General features: G+C 40.4%; 1 protein-coding gene across 2 annotated transcripts in view; it reads left to right on the forward strand.

Annotated features, from left to right (window-relative positions):
- The window catches only part of LOC147151784 (A disintegrin and metalloproteinase with thrombospondin motifs 2-like), a 137194-nt gene extending 118855 nt beyond the window's left edge, over window positions 1–18339 (forward strand). The window contains exons 10-23 of one of the 2 annotated variants that reach the window (XM_086017867.1): window positions 272–301; window positions 1284–1397; window positions 1515–1660; window positions 2454–2626; window positions 4817–4950; window positions 5027–5150; window positions 5966–6046; window positions 6137–6300; window positions 6378–6534; window positions 6634–6769; window positions 9277–9484; window positions 9701–9830; window positions 10861–10947; window positions 14173–18339. In XM_086017867.1, coding sequence (XP_085873993.1) covers window positions 272–301; window positions 1284–1397; window positions 1515–1660; window positions 2454–2626; window positions 4817–4950; window positions 5027–5150; window positions 5966–6046; window positions 6137–6300; window positions 6378–6534; window positions 6634–6769; window positions 9277–9484; window positions 9701–9830; window positions 10861–10947; window positions 14173–16412 — 3924 coding nt within the window. In that variant the 3' untranslated portion in view covers window positions 16413–18339. The remainder of the gene's footprint in view (window positions 1–271; window positions 302–1283; window positions 1398–1514; window positions 1661–2453; window positions 2627–4816; window positions 4951–5026; window positions 5151–5965; window positions 6047–6136; window positions 6301–6377; window positions 6535–6633; window positions 6770–9276; window positions 9485–9700; window positions 9831–10860; window positions 10948–14172) is intronic. The other variant, XM_086017868.1, reaches the window with a different exon arrangement.
- The last annotated feature ends 1091 nt before the right edge of the window (window positions 18340–19430 follow it).

Raw genomic sequence — 19430 nt, forward strand, 5'->3', positions numbered from 1 at the left:
CTCTCTTTTATTTGTAAATCCAAATTATAAATCTGTAATTTATATTCCAATAATTAGTTTTTAGCACAGTGGTTTTTCATGAAACCATCTCAAAGTGTTTTTTTTTTTGTCAATACAACATGGTAAATGGGCTTCAGACTGCTGCAAGCATCTTGCAAGACGCCGCTCGCTCTTCTGGGACGCTTGCTTGATTGACAAAGGGTTTGTTCAGGAGCTTTTGCACACTTTGCTAGATTACCCTCTATTCTCTTGTCAAAACCATTCCCCTCAGCTACAAAAGGCAGGCCTTTCAGGAACGCAGGTAAGACACCCCCACCTTCCTGAGGACGTTTGGCTCTTCGTGTTTTTATTTATTTATTTTTATTTGTCTTCTGAAAGTTTGTAATGTTGCTCTGTTCTTTCATTTTGTTGCAATTGTACTTTGTCTCTGTTCCACCCATTGTCATTTTTGGGACTTGGGCCTGCAGGATTCTAAAATGCCTGTCAAATAAGTACCAACCCTGTGACTTTTATGGTTTAGAAGGTGAAGCACAAAAAAAAAAAAAGCTTTTAAATGAGCACAGTACTCGCGTGAAGAGCCTCCTTCTACTGGCACACTCTAAAAAAGAGTGGAAAAGCTTTGAAAGATGTCTTTCCCATTAAATGGGAACAGAACTGAGCCAGAACAGAGGCAGTTTTTCCATGTTTCACTTCAGCCTTTAGGATCCTCCAGCCTGACGTCACTGATGATTACCTGCCACAGTCTGGCCATTAATTGTGACTCACCCTCTGACCTGCGGGTCCCACTGGGTCTTGGTGAGTATTGTCATTAGTGGAGAGGAGGTAGGAGGGCATGGACCCTCAGACACTGGTCAGCTGACCAATTTGTGGCGTCTTTATCATTGGTTTACATCAGACAATGAGTGGAATTTAGCCCGTAGTCTTTGCGTTTAAGGCTTCCTGAGATCTCATCTTTTTTTGAGCTCTTGAATATTTTGCCCTCTGACCTCCCTTACGACTTAAACCACAGGCTGTGCCTGTTTCATTCAGAGGGTCCCTTCTCTCATGCATCTTTTGGCTTAGTTTGCATGATTGGCTGTATGTTTCTCAGTGGAGCATAATGTGCAGTGCAGTGACACTTCAGGGTTACTATTGTTGTTGTTGTTGTTGTCGTCGTGGTGATTATTCTTCATGTTTCTCTTTTTATTCTCTTTTTTCAGTGTTAAGCTTCATTCCAATTTGCAGCCTTGAAATTGATCGTAGCAATTTCAATCTAAAGAGAACTATCTCTTTGTCCTCTGCAGTATCGCACCTTCGACCCATGCAAGCAGCTATGGTGCAGCCACCCTGACAATCCCTTCTTCTGCAAGACCAAGAAAGGACCGCCCATTGATGGCACAATGTGCGGGAATGGGAAGGTAATGAGAAACTTTTTAGAAAACTCATTTCCCATCAACCTGCCATCCCGCGTGTTCTGATGAAGAAAAATAATTTTTCACACGTGCCCATCACTGAGTGCATTTGTGGTCTTGCAGCATTGTTTTAAAGGTCACTGTGTCTGGCTGACACCTGACATCATCAAGCAAGATGGAAACTGGGGTTCATGGAGCGAATTTGGACAGTGCTCACGCACATGTGGTGGTGGAGTTCAGTTTCGCACACGCGACTGTGACAATCCAAGGTATGGAACTACAGACCTTCTTGTGAAATCAACCGTGTTTAAAATCTAGATTGATTATACAGAGGTTTGATTTTTGACGGACTTCTACGTAATTAGGAAAAGGGAAATAATGGAATATAAATAAATTGTATTCTCCAAAGATTTTGGTAAAAAACTTTGTGGGGTTTGTTCAAGAGATTGTAGTTCTAGTACACTTACCTGTCATTATTTTTATTCACAAACTATAGAACTTACCATTTCAGTGTAGTTTTATTGTTATGTGAACATTTTGGAGTTTTCTAGTTACATCGAAGAAGTCTTTGGAAGAGTTTTTTGTATAAAACGTTGATTGTATTCCAGAAAAAAGCCTCCTAATTGCTTAATTTACATTCATTTAGAATACCTTAAATATATATTTTATGCTTCAACCTGGAAACCATAAATTAAAAAAGCATAACATTTTTTTAGAAAAATGTGGATGTCTGCTTCAGCGATGGAACTCTTCATGTGTTCTGTTAAAAGTAAAATGCTAAAGAAAATGCAAAACACACTTTTAATTTTAAATGCTCAGTTAGCTTAAGTTTGAACTTGGAGGTTTTTATGACAAAATCTCCCCTGAAATACCTTCAAAAGTTTCCAAGAGAGAGAAAAGAGAAAATGCAGTACACTGATAACAGATAGTAACGTTTCACAACCCAAGACAAATGATATTCATTAAAACAGATCAAAACGCTGTTGTAAAAAATATTTTTTTTAAAAATCTAGCTCCAAACCATCAATGAAAACATTTGCCGATCATGTGATCTTCCACCAGACCAGCCAACGGAGGCCGCACCTGCGTAGGGGCGACATACCAGTTCCAGATGTGTAACACCAACGAGTGTGAGGACATCTACAGTGACACGCGAGAGGAGCAATGTCACGCTTGGGACCCTCGTTTGGAACAACCCAGCAATAAGCAGTGGCTGCCCTATGAACACCCAGACGGTGAATATTCACACACATCCTCGGAAGGAAGATGAAGTCATGTGGTCAAGAGAGAGGCTAAGTGATGATGCACTGTTAAACGAAATCCCAAAAAAGAGGACTTAACACATAATTTTTGAATGTGGTCGTTAGATGGTTATATAAATGTTAGGTTCCGATATGGTCATCCACATCTGGCCATGATTGAGCAAAGCTCTGAGGTATGACTACACCCTCCCATAAAAACACGCCGTGTCTTTGGAAAGCTCTTTAAAAACAGTTGCCTCTCTCTCTCTCTCACTCTCTCTACCACATTCCCTGATGTCACTCGACCTTGGATGACCCCTTCTTCCTGCACCTGTTTCTGCTTCCATGTAGCTCCTGTCACTTGCTGCAGAGGGACTCCATTTTATCAAGACTCACATACATGCATGCATGACAAATAACTCCTTATTATTTATAAGGTGTTCAACAGGAGGAGTCACGGTATTATTATTGTCATCCACCCAAAGGGCAGAACTGACAAGTGCTGTGCTGTCACTATATCAACCCATTTCCTATTTTGCTAGCTATGTTGTTCCCTCTTCATTATGCCTAAATGCCATATTTTTTTTTAGCAAGGCTTTTGAGTCTCAAATTACTTCTTCTGCATCTCGGCTGAATTCCATTCATAGCTTGTCATCTCTTGAGAAACAGATAGTGTGTGGAGAGGAATGGTAGTCCGCCGTGAACTTGGATTTTAGTAGGAAATGTTTGACTCATTGTTTCCCAGCCCAGGAGAAAGTTGTGAACTTGTCTAATCCAAAGTGCCATTAAATGTCAGCTTTTCTGCTCCTCCGAATCCAGCCATCAAATGCACCAAGATCACGTTTATTTGTAAAAACAATTTCAAAAACATTGAGATGATTTGCAAAACGGAAAATAATGTCACAGTCCACAGTACGTTGGTGGTCGGTCAGTATTTCCTTTATTAATAGAGTGTCTACAGGTTCAGTGCTGAAGAAGTGCAGACCCCGTTTACATGTTATTGTTTCAAGAAACATGAAAAGTTCAGGTGATAAAGCCACAGATCAGTTTGCGTTTTTGTTGTAATCTTATTATGACTTACTGTCTTATGCTCGCACCGCACTTGTTTGGTAGAATTTTGTGACGTTGTCATAGTGAACACTTAACTGACTGCAAGTCAAAGTGTTGAGGAAGTTAACTACAATAAGTGAAGGAGATACACTGTCTTTAATAATTCATGCTTCATTGGTCATTATTTTAGTTTAACTCCTAATTTATAAGACAAAAACATTTATGTTTAACAAATCTGTTGTTTATTTGTAATCCAGATGATTTTTTTTGCTTGTGTTTGTTCCAAAAATACATATCGTCGCTGTCATGTGAAAAACACTTATCTACGTTTTTAAAAAAAAATTCTTATTTTTACATGAATAATGTGTCCACGTTAGAGACATCGCATTAAAGTGAAAATTTAAAAAGTTTCCAAAATTGAAGATATGTGTTTTTCACAGGACAGCGACAATATATAATATACATAATATTAAATCACAATCACAATAATGAGGAAGGGAAATTGCAATTAGATTATTTTTCTAAATTGTATTCCAATTTACATGCACATTTGGGTTACAGTAGTGTCGTACGTCGGAAGGTAGCTCATCATAAACCAAGGACCCCCTGGACAGTGACATATTTATACGTGCATGCCAGGTCGGATTTGTCTTTTATTTGGAAAGACATACATCCGAAACGTTCTTATTCATGGCAAAGGTACCATGGCAATACATTTACTTTTTTTTCAGGAGGTTGTCCCATGTTTTTTTTAAAGATAAGTTTAGTATTGCTCGTGCTACTAGTACATAAATATGGCTACACTGACTCTTCATATATTATATTATATTTGATTTAATGAGTGCTTTTGTAGTGCAACATGACTTTATTCTGTTTCCTCCTCATACTGTAGTATGCAACAATTGCACAGCTGTTTCTGACTCTTACTCTTACTGTCAAAAGTCAAACACAATGAAGGTGTCATGCTACTTCTCATAAGATGAACTGTCAGGTTTCGTCCTTGGAGGTAGTGATATGTAGTATGAGTCACACATTGCCGTTAATGAAACGTAACATCGCTGGCTCGTGTAAAGCTCATTCAAGATGAAAATTCGCTTGTAAAGTGAATGCGTTTTATCGTATTTCCTCCCACAGCAAATAAACGTTGCCACCTGCACTGCCAGTCCAAGGAGACGCGGGATGTGGTTTTCATGCAGCGAATGGTCCTGGATGGCACGCGTTGCTCATATAAGGACCCGCACAGCGTGTGTGTGCGTGGCGAGTGTGAGGTGAGTGATGTCAGGAGAAAGACTTCATATGCTCACGTGAAAGCTGTGCTCAACTAGTCGATGTCCTCCTGAGCAGAAAGTGGGCTGCGATGGTGTGGTGGGCTCCTCGAAGCAGGACGACAAGTGTGGCGTTTGTGGCGGGGACAGCTCGAGCTGCAAAACCTTCAAGGACACAATCACCCGCACTGTCAAGAAGCAAGGTAGAGGTTCAGGGCCAAGTCGAGTTTCATCAGAGCAACTGTCTCACTCTGACTTGTTTTGGATGCATTCCGCTGGAGTGAACCATAGTCAGCTAAAGGTCGCCCTCTAGAGGACTAATAGCGACACTGACACTGTTCACAGAGAGACAGTTGCATGATACCTCACTTTTTGGGGCTTTAGTGGTTGTAGGAGATGACTCCTGTGGGAATGTTCAAAGTTTGATGAATTAAAAAAAAAAAGTGAGGTTGGCTCTTAATAGGAAACTTAAACATAGCTAGGAAAATGTATGTGAGCATAGTCATGATAAAAACAATCAGATTTTATGCAATTTTAGTGGTACCTTGACTTAATTTTCAAGTTAATCAACCATAATTTGGTTGATTTTTTTTTACTTTATGTTGTGAGCTTTGCGCCACTGCTCGAGTGAAGTGTTTTTTTAAAAATGGAGCAATGAAGGAACTGTAATGCCCTCACATGCATCCTAGGAGAGATATTTTGCATGGATGTCTATTTATGACAAAACAAAATGCTTATATTTTTGCTTTATTGTGATATATTTTCAATAAATCACCATCAATTCCCCATTAATTCCCTTGTTTCTGATTTGGAATATTTCAAAATTTCCCATCTTAACTTTCCATGGAAATTTACCTAAAACTTTCGAGAAATGTACTGTATGTTTACCACCCCTTTGTGAACCTACTCCAAGGCAATTGTTTCAAGAAAAATGTCTCACTTTGCTGTATTAGCTCAGACTTGTTCCAAATGAGATTTAATGATCTTGCAGTCATGAACTGCCTCTAAATCCTTTCAGGTTTCCTCAAAGTTCTTGAAATTCCCAGAGGGGCGCGACACTTGCTGATCCAAGAGCTGAAATCTACATTGCACACTTTTGGTATTGACGATACACTTCTCTGCGAGCATGCATTTTATTTTAATGTTCACGGGTGTAATTGCTCTTATTTGTTGTTGTTTATTTTGCCAGCTGTGAAAAATGTGGCTTCAGGACTATTTTTCATAAATGGGGAAAATGAATACCCTCAATCAAGATCGGTGATAGAAAAGGGAGTAGAGTGGGAATATGAAAATGACAAAGACAAGGAGACACTTCAGACAACAGGCCCTCTGAGACATGGAATTCTGATCATGGTATGAACTAACAACTGTTATTCATTTATCTGAATTATTTTGTTGTAGTGTCAAAATAAAAGTCTGTGTCTCCTTAGGTGAAATTACACGGTGATGAGGATGTGAATTTGTCCTATAAGTACATGATGAACATGGACAGTGATTCTGCCATCCAAAACAACATCCTGGTGGAGGACAGCGCCTATGAGTGGGCCCCTAAGAGATGGTCCTACTGCTCCAAGCCATGTGGTGGAGGTACAAAGGCAAAATGCTACTACCTGCACAGTGCTGCCACTACTCCACATGTAGAGTTAAGAGCACTAGCTAAACTGACAGTATTTTGGGCTTGTGCAGGGAAACGATACCTGCGATACGGCTGTAGAAGGAAAGTGGACAGTAAGATGGTCCACAAGAGCTTCTGTAACAAGTCCAACATGAAACCTCGAGGAGACATTCAAGACTGCAACCAGAAGCCCTGCCCTCCACCCATGTATGCGTAATACTACACTGCACCATGCAATGTAGTATACGATATTGTAGAACAACGTCAAAATCTGTTGTACTACACACAGCTTTACCACAGCATGCCCACATGATAGTTTTTGCACTACATTATACTACTCAAGACAACTAGACTATGCTCTACTGGTTAACAAGGTTCAACCACACAATAATATTTTACACAATACTGTGAAATTCTTTATACTCAAATCAACTTTACGATTTGTAGCACATTTTTAAAAAGCAGGCGCAGCTAAAACAAAGCGCAAATGCATAAAATCAAACAAAACACTACTACTACGGCCAATAATAAGAATAATAAGAATACGTGAATTATTCAAATATTCCTTTTTAATGAAAATATAAGCTTTAAAAACATAAAACCAGATGGTAATACAGAGACGCTCTTGTAGCACCTCCTCTGTCTTCAAGACACAGAGAATTGCACAAAGTGTAACAGAGAGGTGAGCATTGTCTATCCGCCACTAACGTCCGGTCTGTATTTCCGGCTGACCCACATGTGCCAGTTCATTGTCGTCGGCGACAGCCAATTGGCGTTGAGAACGTAATCTTCACGTCACTTGCAGGCACCGCACAAGTAGACACGCCGCCAAATAAAGAAAAAAATGAAATAAAAACAACAAACACACACATACACAGCATGGTGATTGATGAAATAAAAACAATATGGGGCACATGTTGTTGGGATAGAAAGGTATACAACACTTTTATTTTTTGGGCTGTATGTCAGGAGTGCGGCACCTCCATGTGATGTGGTACCAGTAAGTCCGTTCTCGACGCCGTTTGGCTGACTCGGACTGACCGGCCGGGCCTGACATATAGACGAGAACTCACAGACAGACTAAAGCTACATTGCATTGTTACATTGTTTCCAGTAAACGAATCTTGTTTTTTCAAAGATAGCAAACTTAACCTATCATCTGATAATATACATCCATATTTGTGCCCAAACATATACATTAACATTATAGAATGAACCTAGAGCCAGTGCCTTCTGTACACATATAGAACAGGATTAAAGAGGAATCCACATTCACACTTCAGCAAAAACTAGGCTGGGCTGTGCCGCCATCTAGTGGCCGACAAGGGGATTACATGCAAAATAGATAAGGCGGAGCAAACTACAGTTATAACTGTACAAATATAAATCTATGAAATTACAAATCCCAAACTCTGTATCCACAATGGGGGGGGGGGGGTATAACTGGACTGCAAAATGCTTCACTAGCCTACATGATGCAGAACCACACTCTGCTAATGTAACCAATTCTATACTAAATGATATTGCTATACTATTAATCATGTCGTCATGATCTGCCCTACGCTGCTATATTCCATAACGCATATACTTTGGAAAAATTGATTCTCCATTTTGTGCTATACAGTAGGGCTGGGTAATTATGGAAAAAATAATAATAACTCAACTTTATTTATAAAGCACTTTGAGACAACCACCACTGTTTACAAATTGCTGTACATTGTGCTAAAGTAGGTCATGCAACAACAAACAAACAAAAATCATAATGAAGACAGTAAAAAGCACAAAAACAGTTAATATTGAAATCATGAAGAATAAAAATGACTATTCATTGAGTTCATTTACTCAAAACTACCATCATAGCCTCATGCCCATTCATTCCTGCATGTTGAACACTTGATTCTTGAACACTCGCTTCATTTTGTGAAGTATAAAATGACATTGCAATTTTTATGTGAATTTCAAGCCTTTTGCGCTTTCATACTGACACTGCCACACCTTTGCTGCACTGCATCTTTGCACATATTCCAACCGTGAATAAGCACGTCCCTTATCCCTTTATCATATATTTTTTTATCTTATTTTGTTGTTCTTTGTTTGTTTTCACAATTTTGGGACTTACTGGGCTTGCATGGGATCTTGGGTATCGTATTTCGCGACATACCATGTCGTGTTTGTACAACAAAAACAAAAAAAAATCCTTGAATCCTTGAAAACTCAAATTTAAATAGAAATTGGAAGAAAAACCAGAAAATGCATTAGTAACAATGTAAAATAGGAATACTAAAATATTGCTGATGTAATGTTCTAGCATGAAGCTACTATTTTCTGAAGATGGACAAAAAGTGCTCCATTGATAAATTCTTTTGCTCATATTCATTTCTATCTGGTTGTCGCCTACAGTGAGAACCACACACATTGCGCCATTTGGCGCATTACTCCTTTTTCTTCAATTCTAATATTTTTAAGATCATGAGTAGGCCTAGGTGATGTGCCCGACTGATTGAGCCGATGGACGAGATAGTTGAACGGCTGGGCACCACTGCCTTCATAATAATACGATCGTGAGAAACCAAAATCAAAATCACTATTAAATTCCCCCGCCCAGATTAGTTGCCCAGCCATAGTATACAGTAACAATTAAGGAAACTTCTACCACAACAGTATTACTGGCATTTTTGAATTGTATTTTTCTACTCTTGGTTGCTTTTCCTCAGTTGGGTGGCAGGGGAATGGCAGAACTGCAGCAAGCCGTGTGGAAAGACCGGGATGCAAGTCCGCTTGGTCAGCTGTGTCCAACCGGCGGACGACAACACCACCAGATCCATCCATAATAAATATTGCAACGACGACCGTCCGGAGACCCGCAGGTCTTGCAACCGACATGCCTGTCCAACCCAGTGGAGGGTCGGACCATGGTCCCAGGTACTAGACGCGAACGTTAATAAGGAATGTAGTCTTCTTTCAATTTACAATATTGAATATTCAAATGATAAATGGCATGGTAATATAAATTCGTATAGCGCTTTAACATCGTCTGCTACGGCACCTATTGATTATGCAACATCAGGAGCAACTGGGGGTTCAGTATCTTGCACAAGGACTCTTCATTTCACGGATATTCTCAATTTGTGCCTGCAGTGCTCAGTGACCTGTGGTAATGGGACTCAGCAGAGGCAGGCTGTGTGCCACACCAGGGACAACACCATCGGCCTGTGTCTGGACAGTAAGCCCGACACCATCAGAATGTGTCGGAAGGATCCGTGTCCTAGTGAGTAGCAAGAAAACCTCCATTTCTCAATTAACACATCGCTGGTGTCGGGGCAAAACCTCATAAGTCACATTTCGGTGAATTTGATATTTTTTCAAAAATCTATATGCTTGGTCAGTCCATACCCTTGGGTGTTATTGTTACAATTTATTGACCAATCTAAAGTGTTGAAAATGGCTTACTCTCTTTCACGATGCAATGCTAATGGTAGAACAAACTTGCCATTTTTGGGGTCTCCTGGAAAGTGACTATTTTGGTAGTACAAGGTTTTGAGCCAGCGAATGAGAAATGCAGCTGCTTTAGTTTTATCGGCCAACAATAGACCATCCATCATTGCCAAATACTACAGATTATAACTCAAACAGCATTAGTCACCAAAAGAACCACTCAATGACAGGATAGTCTAATTTACAAGTTATGGTGGCATGCTAGCCTTTAGGCTAAAGCTACCACGGCCAATGGTAGAGCATTCCATCTCAGGAATTAATTAGTCAGTTAATAAATTACCATGTTAACTTAGTCTGAATATCCACCACGTCTATTTTTTGAATCATTTTACGAGTTGAAATTTAAGACACTGTAGGGTCTCCCTTCCAAACCGTTTTTGATTCTACCACCATTATTTGTTAGACCAATTATCAATTACACTTCAATTCATAAAAAAAATGCATTGTCTTATTGATAACAGGAACACATATTGGCAATGTAAACTTATCTTTCCCATGTGTGTAAATTAATTTGATTGTATTGATAGTTTTATTTATGGTGTTCAGTCTGGGATTATTTATTTGTTGGAACAAATATCAGTTTGTGTATTTATATTGTAAAGAAATGTGTTACTTATGAAATATATTGCATTTTGCAAATAACTTCCCCACCACTGTCGTTTACTAATGGTGTCATCGGAGAACACTTGGGCTTTTGATGTCATGGTGCATTGTCGTATCGCTTTAACATGGATTTGTGTGACAAACGTGACACAAAGGATATTTATTCCTTCCTTCAAACCAATTCCTCCTTTCTTTCGCAGAGGGCTCATCAGACCTCAACAAGAACGGCAACATCCTGATCCAGTGGCTGTCCCGCCCCAGCCCCAACTACCACAAGAGCTCCTCACGTAAAACCTCCCTCTATAGTTCCCAGCCTGGCCTCCACAGCGGCAGCCGCAGCCGCATGTCTATTTTCTACTGGGCTCTACCCATCTCTGTCCTCCTGTCTCAGCAGGGCCGCCCCCAGCCGGCCCCCTGAAGCACCCCTCCCCTACGTCCTGTGCCTGTGCCCGCATCCAAGAGCGAGCGGCAAAGCTTTTGCTTCTCTTTTGGGGGAGGGGTGGGCCGGTGTTGTCTCTCTCCCTCTCTCTCAACCTGTCTGAGACGGCTCTGACTGGGGGAGGTCTCTGGCTCCTGTGTGTGCAAGCTGGTCCTCTCTTGCTCTGTCTCTCTTGCTATCTCTGTCTCCTGTGTGGAGCATTGTTGTTGTAACCGCTGGCCAGTTGAAAACTCAAAAGATCAACAAAAAAAAAAAAAAATGAGAAGGAGATCCAAGTGGCAAAGCCAACAGGTTTTTTCTGGGCACCTCTCAAGAGTGTCAAAGAGAGCATGCAGGGGCCTCCACCTGCATTTGGCAACCGTGTTTTGCGCGAGCTATCTGCGTGTTGTCATGGGTTATCACTTCGGGGATACAGTTGTGCTCGTTTCTTTTTATAGCGCACTGTCATTGTGAGAAGAAACAGATGTGAACATAAACAGAAAAGGTACATAAATACATATATATATATATATATACACATATATATATATATATATATATATATATATATATATATATATATATATATATATATATATATATATATATATATAAACAAGTTTTTAAAAAATATATATACGAAAGCTTTATTGTGAATGTGATCTTGTCACAATGAGGACATCTTTGCTAAAGTGCTCATCTCACATCCTGGTTCCATTTAGGGATGAGAATGGCATCTCATTCCACGTTCCATTCTCAGATTAACAGGAACCCAGCACAGGGACAGGAAGTGACAGAAACTGATGATTTGGGGGATTGGGAACTGTGAGGTGTATAGCCTTAAAGCAAAGGCTGATTAAAAACAAACAACAACAACAACAAAACAGGGTAGTCTGACCACTTGTGGTTGCTTCCCATTTCAACTCATCATCAGCCATCCTCTCTTTGACTGTTATACTGAAGTTCAATAAATGCAGCTTATTTGTGCTTGCAGACTTTAAACAAATACTTATATAAATAGATTTGTATTCACATAAATATATATATATACATATATATATACCTATAAATCTAAATCTCTATGAATAACAATAATATGAATAATGTTTTACCATGAATAAGCTGTAGCTTATTTGCCTCAAACCTTTGGACTGCTATTGATCGCTCAGATCCCGACTGTTATGTGTATTTTTTTTTTTTTATTATTATTATTATTGATTTTACATGGTTACAGAAGAATCTTTAATAAAGAGAAAGTGTTTTGGGTGGGGGGTAGACCTATATTATGCAGGACTTGGTCAGTTAGTTGCCTCTCCATTTCTCTCCTAATCAAAAGTTTATTTTCACCTCACTTGTTTGCTTTAAGGCTCCAATCACTTTTTGTCATACACATTTGCATTCTTTGCTCAACTTGTGTGACATGCTTGAGGGACTGCTAGAGCGTGTGCGCGTGTGTATGTATATGTGTGTGCGAATGGGAGCATGTTTGTCTTGCATGTATGCTCAATTAAAGGAGGGAATAGCAAGTTATGAGACTCATGATACTCGGAAAGTGAGTCTGAGTGCGTGTGTGTGAGTGTGCGTCTGCATTTGTGCTTCTCCACACTTCGATCAGCTACAGAAATACCTCATAAACTTTGATTTTACGAGTGTCTGGTGGTATCATTTTTTTTTTCCTTTTTGGGATGAACACTAACCACATGAACAATGCCTTATCTTGGATTGAATGTAATGGCATTTATCTGTGAAAGAGATGGCTTTACTCATTCAAAGTTTCACTTGGAATAGAGGCAGCTTCAAACCAACTTAAACTCACACCCGCCAACCGTCAAACCTACCAAGGAGATGTTGGACCCAATGTCTGACTACAGGGAAGGGTTTACAAAGGGCCTAGGGTATTGACACATACTACACCATGGAAAAAAATAGAATAAAGACACAAAACACTTCAGACTTTCCAATTCATTGTATTGTGATCACATATTTCTGTTGTGACTATGTAGCCAGCTATCCAAGGTTTCCTTCTGCTGGAGTTGGACTATAAGAGACCAAGCCAGATCTAGCAGTGCGATACTGTATATAACATTGGTGTTGACTGTATTTAATAATGTTCATGACTGTTATCTTCTATAATATTCTATACTATGGGTAACTGTTTTGTGGCTTCACTGGCCTGTTGCGTGGGGCTGGCTAACGTTTGGTTAACGTTGAAGAAACATTCAGATGGACTCTGTGCACTGCGTCTATATGCACTTTGATTTATCAGGGAAATTGTATTAATGTTTTGTAAATGTTTCATATGACACTTAACGTGCCATTGCAGTTTTTACATCATCATGGAAATCACGGATTTCATTTTGGCAGAAAATATAATTTGTGTATTAATTTTTTCCCCCTCGGTCGATAACCAGATTGGTTGATTTCCAAGTATTGAAGTGTTTTACCAAAGTGACTGTGAACTTGTAACTTTCGATACAGTTGAATTATTTTTCTTAAGAAAAGAATATATCTATATATTGAGCAGGGGGGCGTACATGTCATTGTTTAAGTTTCTGTCATTCTCAAACAGCAAAGTTGTATCAATAAAAATGTTTTGAAAAGTGTCCGGCGAAAGTGTCACCAGGAATGTTGATTTGGACATATCAAACATCTACATATCTATATTCACATTTTTACTGGCATGCTTTACAGAAGGTAAAAGGCGGAGCACAGCCAAAGCTTTTCTTAAGTGTTCCAAATCAGGCATCAGATGTTTTGGAGGACAACAATCAAACAGACAGGCAGACGGGTTCATATTGAAACCTGTAGACAAGCAACTTTTCCATTTCAATTGCTGTGGACTAATGTAATCAGTGTTCTTTATTTTTGGGTATTCCTCTTCTTCCTGCCTGCATCCTCTGCTAATGGCCCAGCTTTACACCTGTTCTTTGCACGGTGTGGAACTACACTCTACTTCCTACACACAATCACGCATGTCTGGTAGACAAAGCTGCATTTGCAGTTTAATGCTTAATGTACAGTAACTTTCTTTAATAATCCACATACAAACTGTACCCTTGCAATAAAATACACCAATCTTTTTTTTCTTTCACAGGTCGCCATTGTCATGGAGACCGCTCTGTGTTCTGCCGTATGGCGACGTTGAACCGTTACTGCTCTCTACCAGACTTTCAGCGTCTATGCTGTAAAACCTGCAGCAATCTTACAGCCACAGAGCCCGAAATCAACTCTACATCAACCCCCATTGCCTCCACCCAATCCCCCGTCACAGCTCATCCACCCACTAGCCTTACTTCATTGTTCACCTCCACCGCCTACTCCACTGAAGCTGCAGTCACTGTCATTGCAGATGCCACCACCAACTCCTGGACCGTGACTCATCCTCCTACATTGATGACTCGGATCCATCATTCCACCTTGAGCTCACTTGGTACAACAGAACTGATCACCACATACCGGAAAGCAGCTTCCACAGCTCCCGTAATTCCACTCAGCTTATCCGAGGCAACCACATCATTTGTTACAGACTTTCCTGTGCCTACAGAAGAAGCCCTTCCTGTGCCTGCCCCAGGAATAGACAAGAGTCTAAATTCAAAACCACAAAACACTACAAATAATTCAAGTCTTGTAACTGCCACAGAGTCTCCCACGATATTAACACCAGCCATCTATCTAAGAGCAAACAGTACTAAAAGACCACTGGTACCCAAGCCTAAAAAGGACACAAATCCTAAGAAAAAATCCCAAAAAGTGATTTTGCCAAAAAAGAAGACTGCAGAAAAGAACACTGCCAAAAAGGTGGCTACACCAAAGGTCAATCCAAACACAAAGATAAGCACCACACTGAAAAAGATTACACCACCCAATAAAAAGACTAAAGAAGAAAACATTGCTCCTAAAAAGATGACCAGTGTCCAAACAATTCCCCCCAAAAGCGCCACTGCAAACACAATTCCAAAACAGACTACCTCAAGAAACCCAACTCCCAAAAAGACTACCCCAGTCAAACCAATTTCCAAAAAGACTGCCACTGTCAAGACAACTCCCAAAAAGAATACACCAGACAAGACACCTACCAAAAAGACAACCCAAATTAAAACAACCCCCAAAAAGACTACGCCAATCAAAACAACTCCCAAAAAGACTACGCCAATCAAAACAACTCCCAAAAAGACTACACCAATCAAAACCACTCCCAAAAAGACCACAACAATCAAAAAGACCCCTAAAAAGGCTGCCCCAGTCAAAGCGACTCCCAAAAAGGCAATCAATGCCACAACGACTCCCAAAAAGATTAAACCTACCGACACGCCTCCCAAAATTATTAAACCAGCTATCACAACCCTGGAAAAGACTATGCCAGCTCACACCCCGCCCAAAAGGGTTAAGACAACCCCCAAAAAGACTCAACCAGTTAAGAGGCCTCTAGAGAAAAAAAACAAGCCAACTCCCAATACAGTTCCCCCTAAAAAATCTTCTAATTCTGATTCTAAAGCTATTAATCAAACCAAAACAATAACTGTCCAGAAAAAGAAGAGTGTTAATCAAAATAACATCACAGTGCAAATGATACCTGCAACAATAGCTTCATATCCCACGTGGGCCACTCCATTCACAAGCCCAGAGTCAACAAGCGATTCTGTTTCTTCCACCTCTCCCTCTACCACGAGCGCCTATAGTACAGCGGCAAGCCTGCCTCTACCTGACTCAAGAATCAACATCGTATATGCACCCAAAAAATTAACAACAACAACAGATAAAGCTCTGCTGTTGCAAGACGACAACTCTCACTTGGGAACCACAACTCCTAGAAATTTTGAAGATGTCACAATGCCCAGTGGAAACGTGCCGTACACAGATGTCACAATAAGCAGCAGCGCGGATGTCGTTGCCAGCAGTGGAGCCGTTCTGAGCGGTGACGGCGTCACGGTGCCCTACGGTGACATCACGGTGCTGGATGACAGCTTGACTGTGATGATACCAACCATCAACAGCGAAGACGTGACCGATCTGGCTTCCTTGCCCTGGGTCGATCTTTCCGAGTACATCCCTGTGAATGTCCCTGCCACCGTGGCAACACCAGACCCCGCCACCTCCCTTTCCAGCACAACGTTCCCACCACAGCAAGGACTAAAAGAGAACAATGAGAGCAACTTGGTTGACATCTTATACAACAGGAATACCGGTGTGGACAACGACATCTCTCAGAACAACCTGATTCCAAAGCGTCGCGTCAACTTCCGGGAAAAGACCAGGAACAAACGCATTCAACAGCTTCTGGAAGAGAAGCGAAATCTTCTCCTCAGGATGAAGAGAGGCCACGCAGAACGATAGACCACGTCAGTTCTCTTATAGAGACGAACGCCTTTACAAATTGAGCTGCCGCAATCACATTTATCGAGGCTTCAAACCACAAACTGTCTGATCGTGACAGGACTATAGTGAATCGACAAACAGTTTCTTTGCAAAGAAAATAAAAGCCTAATTCAGAAACTGTAGCAGAAATACAGAAATCTAGTTTAACTAGACTTTATAAAAGCAAAGTTGTTCCTCCTCCAATTCATTCAAAATCATGTTCAATAACTGTTGATGAGAACTGATATCATGTTGGTCCTATTCATACTGGCACTCAAGGAGCAACAAAGTACCACCTGGAATTCAAATGTACAGTGTATTTGACGATACAAACCAGGACTAGATATTACCTCATGGTAAGGCTAAGAACAACTACTGCGGCACATCAACCGTGTGTGTCCACTCTGAGAACATGTACAACTACAACAAAACTCTGTACATATACACAACTCACAAAAAGTTACGGATATGCTTCTTTTGGATGAAATTTCCGGATGAACCTTGACAGGTTAACTTGATTGACCCTGTCTAAACCTTTTGTCCAACTGTATAAAAAGGCAAAATTCACAGCCAGTGTTTGATCTTCCAGAGAGACTGGAAGAGTCACAGAAAGTCATAGAAGCAGACAATCTTGGAAATGTTCATGGTTCTCAGACAGATTTTTTCAATGTCACTAGAAAGCCAAAGAGCTGCCCTAACTTTTTATGGCTTGTGTATACATACAGGTATTTTGAAAATGCTGCACAAACACAAGCTTACATTTCAGTTTACTCATTCTAAAACTACCTGGCTTCATGTTGCCTTTTCTAGAGTTGCATGCACAGGAAGCTAAGATATGGACAACTGGAGAGGTATATGACACATGGTGCTTCTTACTTACATATGATTAAGCTATTGCTGGAAAACGTTCAAAGGGGACATGGTATGGAAAACAGATTTTTGAAATGCTTAATACACATACCCAGTCTCTGACACTCAGAGACAAACACTAATTGTTGAGTATACTTCAGCATAGAGGGTTGTGGTGGAGAATCACCACCTAAAAAAACAGCCTGAGTCAAGACAAAAGTCAATGCAGCGCTCCTGAAACCACTGCTGGCTAATTTAACCAAACCCCCACGAGCGTATCGAGAGCCATTGCATTTTGCGTTATCACTCATGCAGGGAGCATTTCAGCACCAATTTGCCTGCATGATGTCGCCAAGCACAAATGCATTCTATCATGTATGTTTATCCGACGCTAATGCTGGCAACACCGTTAGCTTATGCTAATCCGTGGTAACACTGCAGCTCTCTCCCTTTGGCTTTGGAATTAGCTTGAAAGCGGCTCTTTTGCTCTGTAACTCTTTCGCTCTGTAACTCAGGAAGTCCTGGGTGGAGAAACTTGGCTTTTGGGTGGTTATGGAAATTACTGCAGAACGACTTGCTTACTGACACATTTTAAGAAATACACAGTTGGTCGTTGGTTAGATGAACTCCACATTTGATAGGTGAGACTCAATTATTTGTGTACAAATATTAAAAAGTCAATTTTCCATGTCTCCTTTCAGTCATGAGGAGTAAAAACTTTTTTTTAATTTTTTTTAATAGTATTATTACATTTTGGTCAGTGAGTTATGATATTTTGTGGTCAGTGGTGCTAAAAGTGTTGTTCCTGATTCATTATTTGATGTACAGAAAAATAGAGATAATATAACATTTTCATTTTTTAAGCGTCATATTGTCAGCTTTGTCTACATAGATGCTTTGAGGGCTGCTTCGGATTTGTGCTTTCAAGGTTAAGTGTCTCATGTATTTTTAACTAGAAGGATCCGCAGAAGCATCTACAGATTTTTCTGGACAATATCTGTACATATCAAAAATAACTTAATGTCTAATATTTATTAAAGTTTAAGTGCCTATGGTATTTTGCAATGTATCAGTGTTGAGTAATTCTTGTTGTAATGATAACTGTCACTTCATTCACAAAAAATGTTGTAAGCAGTAATTATGTCAGCCAGACAAAATGTGGAACATCAGCGTAACAGTCAGTCTTTTGCATAATTGTAGTGGCCACAGTTATATAAATTATCACTTACTTAATCCAATTAGAACATCTGATTAGCACCAGCAAGTTGTTCCATGGTCCATATACAGTGTATACATTCATCCATCCATCCATGTGCTGGAGCCTATCCCAGAGAAATAATCTCCTGACCCCCCCCACCCCCCCACCCCCCCAAAAAAAAGGGTCCGTGCATGACGCCATGGGAGACATGCTAATGGCAGAGGTTTCATAATTCATAAACATTATTTAAAGCTCATTAGCTGGCTAATTTCCTATTCACACCCACTTACCAGCTGGGAGTATTGTGAGTGGATTGAATTGTTTACAACTGTTTAAGTGTCAACTAACAGAGCTGGGCATCGCCTAACCGTCACAAAGTTCTCGTCTGCATATTTAGCCGACCCACGGGGTCTCAGTCCGTCCCTCATCTCCGACAGCCAATCGGCATCGAGAACTTAATGTACACGTCACACACAGGCGCCGCACAAGCAGATGCCGCCAAATAAAGAAAAAAAATCTTATAAGAACAACAGATTCGGACACGCATAGCGTGGTGATGAGTGAAATAAAAACAATATGGGGCACATGTCATTGCGGACCGAAAGGTATACAACACTGTTGTATCTTTTATTTTTTCTTTATATGGCTGCGTGTCAGGAGTGGGGCACCTGCGTGTGACGTGGCACCGGTAAAATCCATTATCGACGCCGTCTGGTTCACTCGAACCGATGAAGACCACGTGGCTTGGCTAAATATGCAACACAACAAATGTAAACAATCAACAGACCCTGTCAATGCAGTGGTGCTCTACCTACTACAATGGGTGTCCCCTTTAGATAACTATACATGGCAATCATGTGCTAACTGGGAAGGAGAGGTTACCATCACTTCCGCCAGGCATCTTTACCACGCCTGTTCCCAATCCTGACTACTGGAACTTGATGAAAACT

Source organism: Filicampus tigris, chromosome 2 (genome assembly GCF_054856515.1).
Source record: "Filicampus tigris isolate MCC_2025a chromosome 2, RoL_Ftig_1.0, whole genome shotgun sequence".
Taxonomy (NCBI): Eukaryota; Metazoa; Chordata; class Actinopteri; order Syngnathiformes; family Syngnathidae; genus Filicampus; species Filicampus tigris.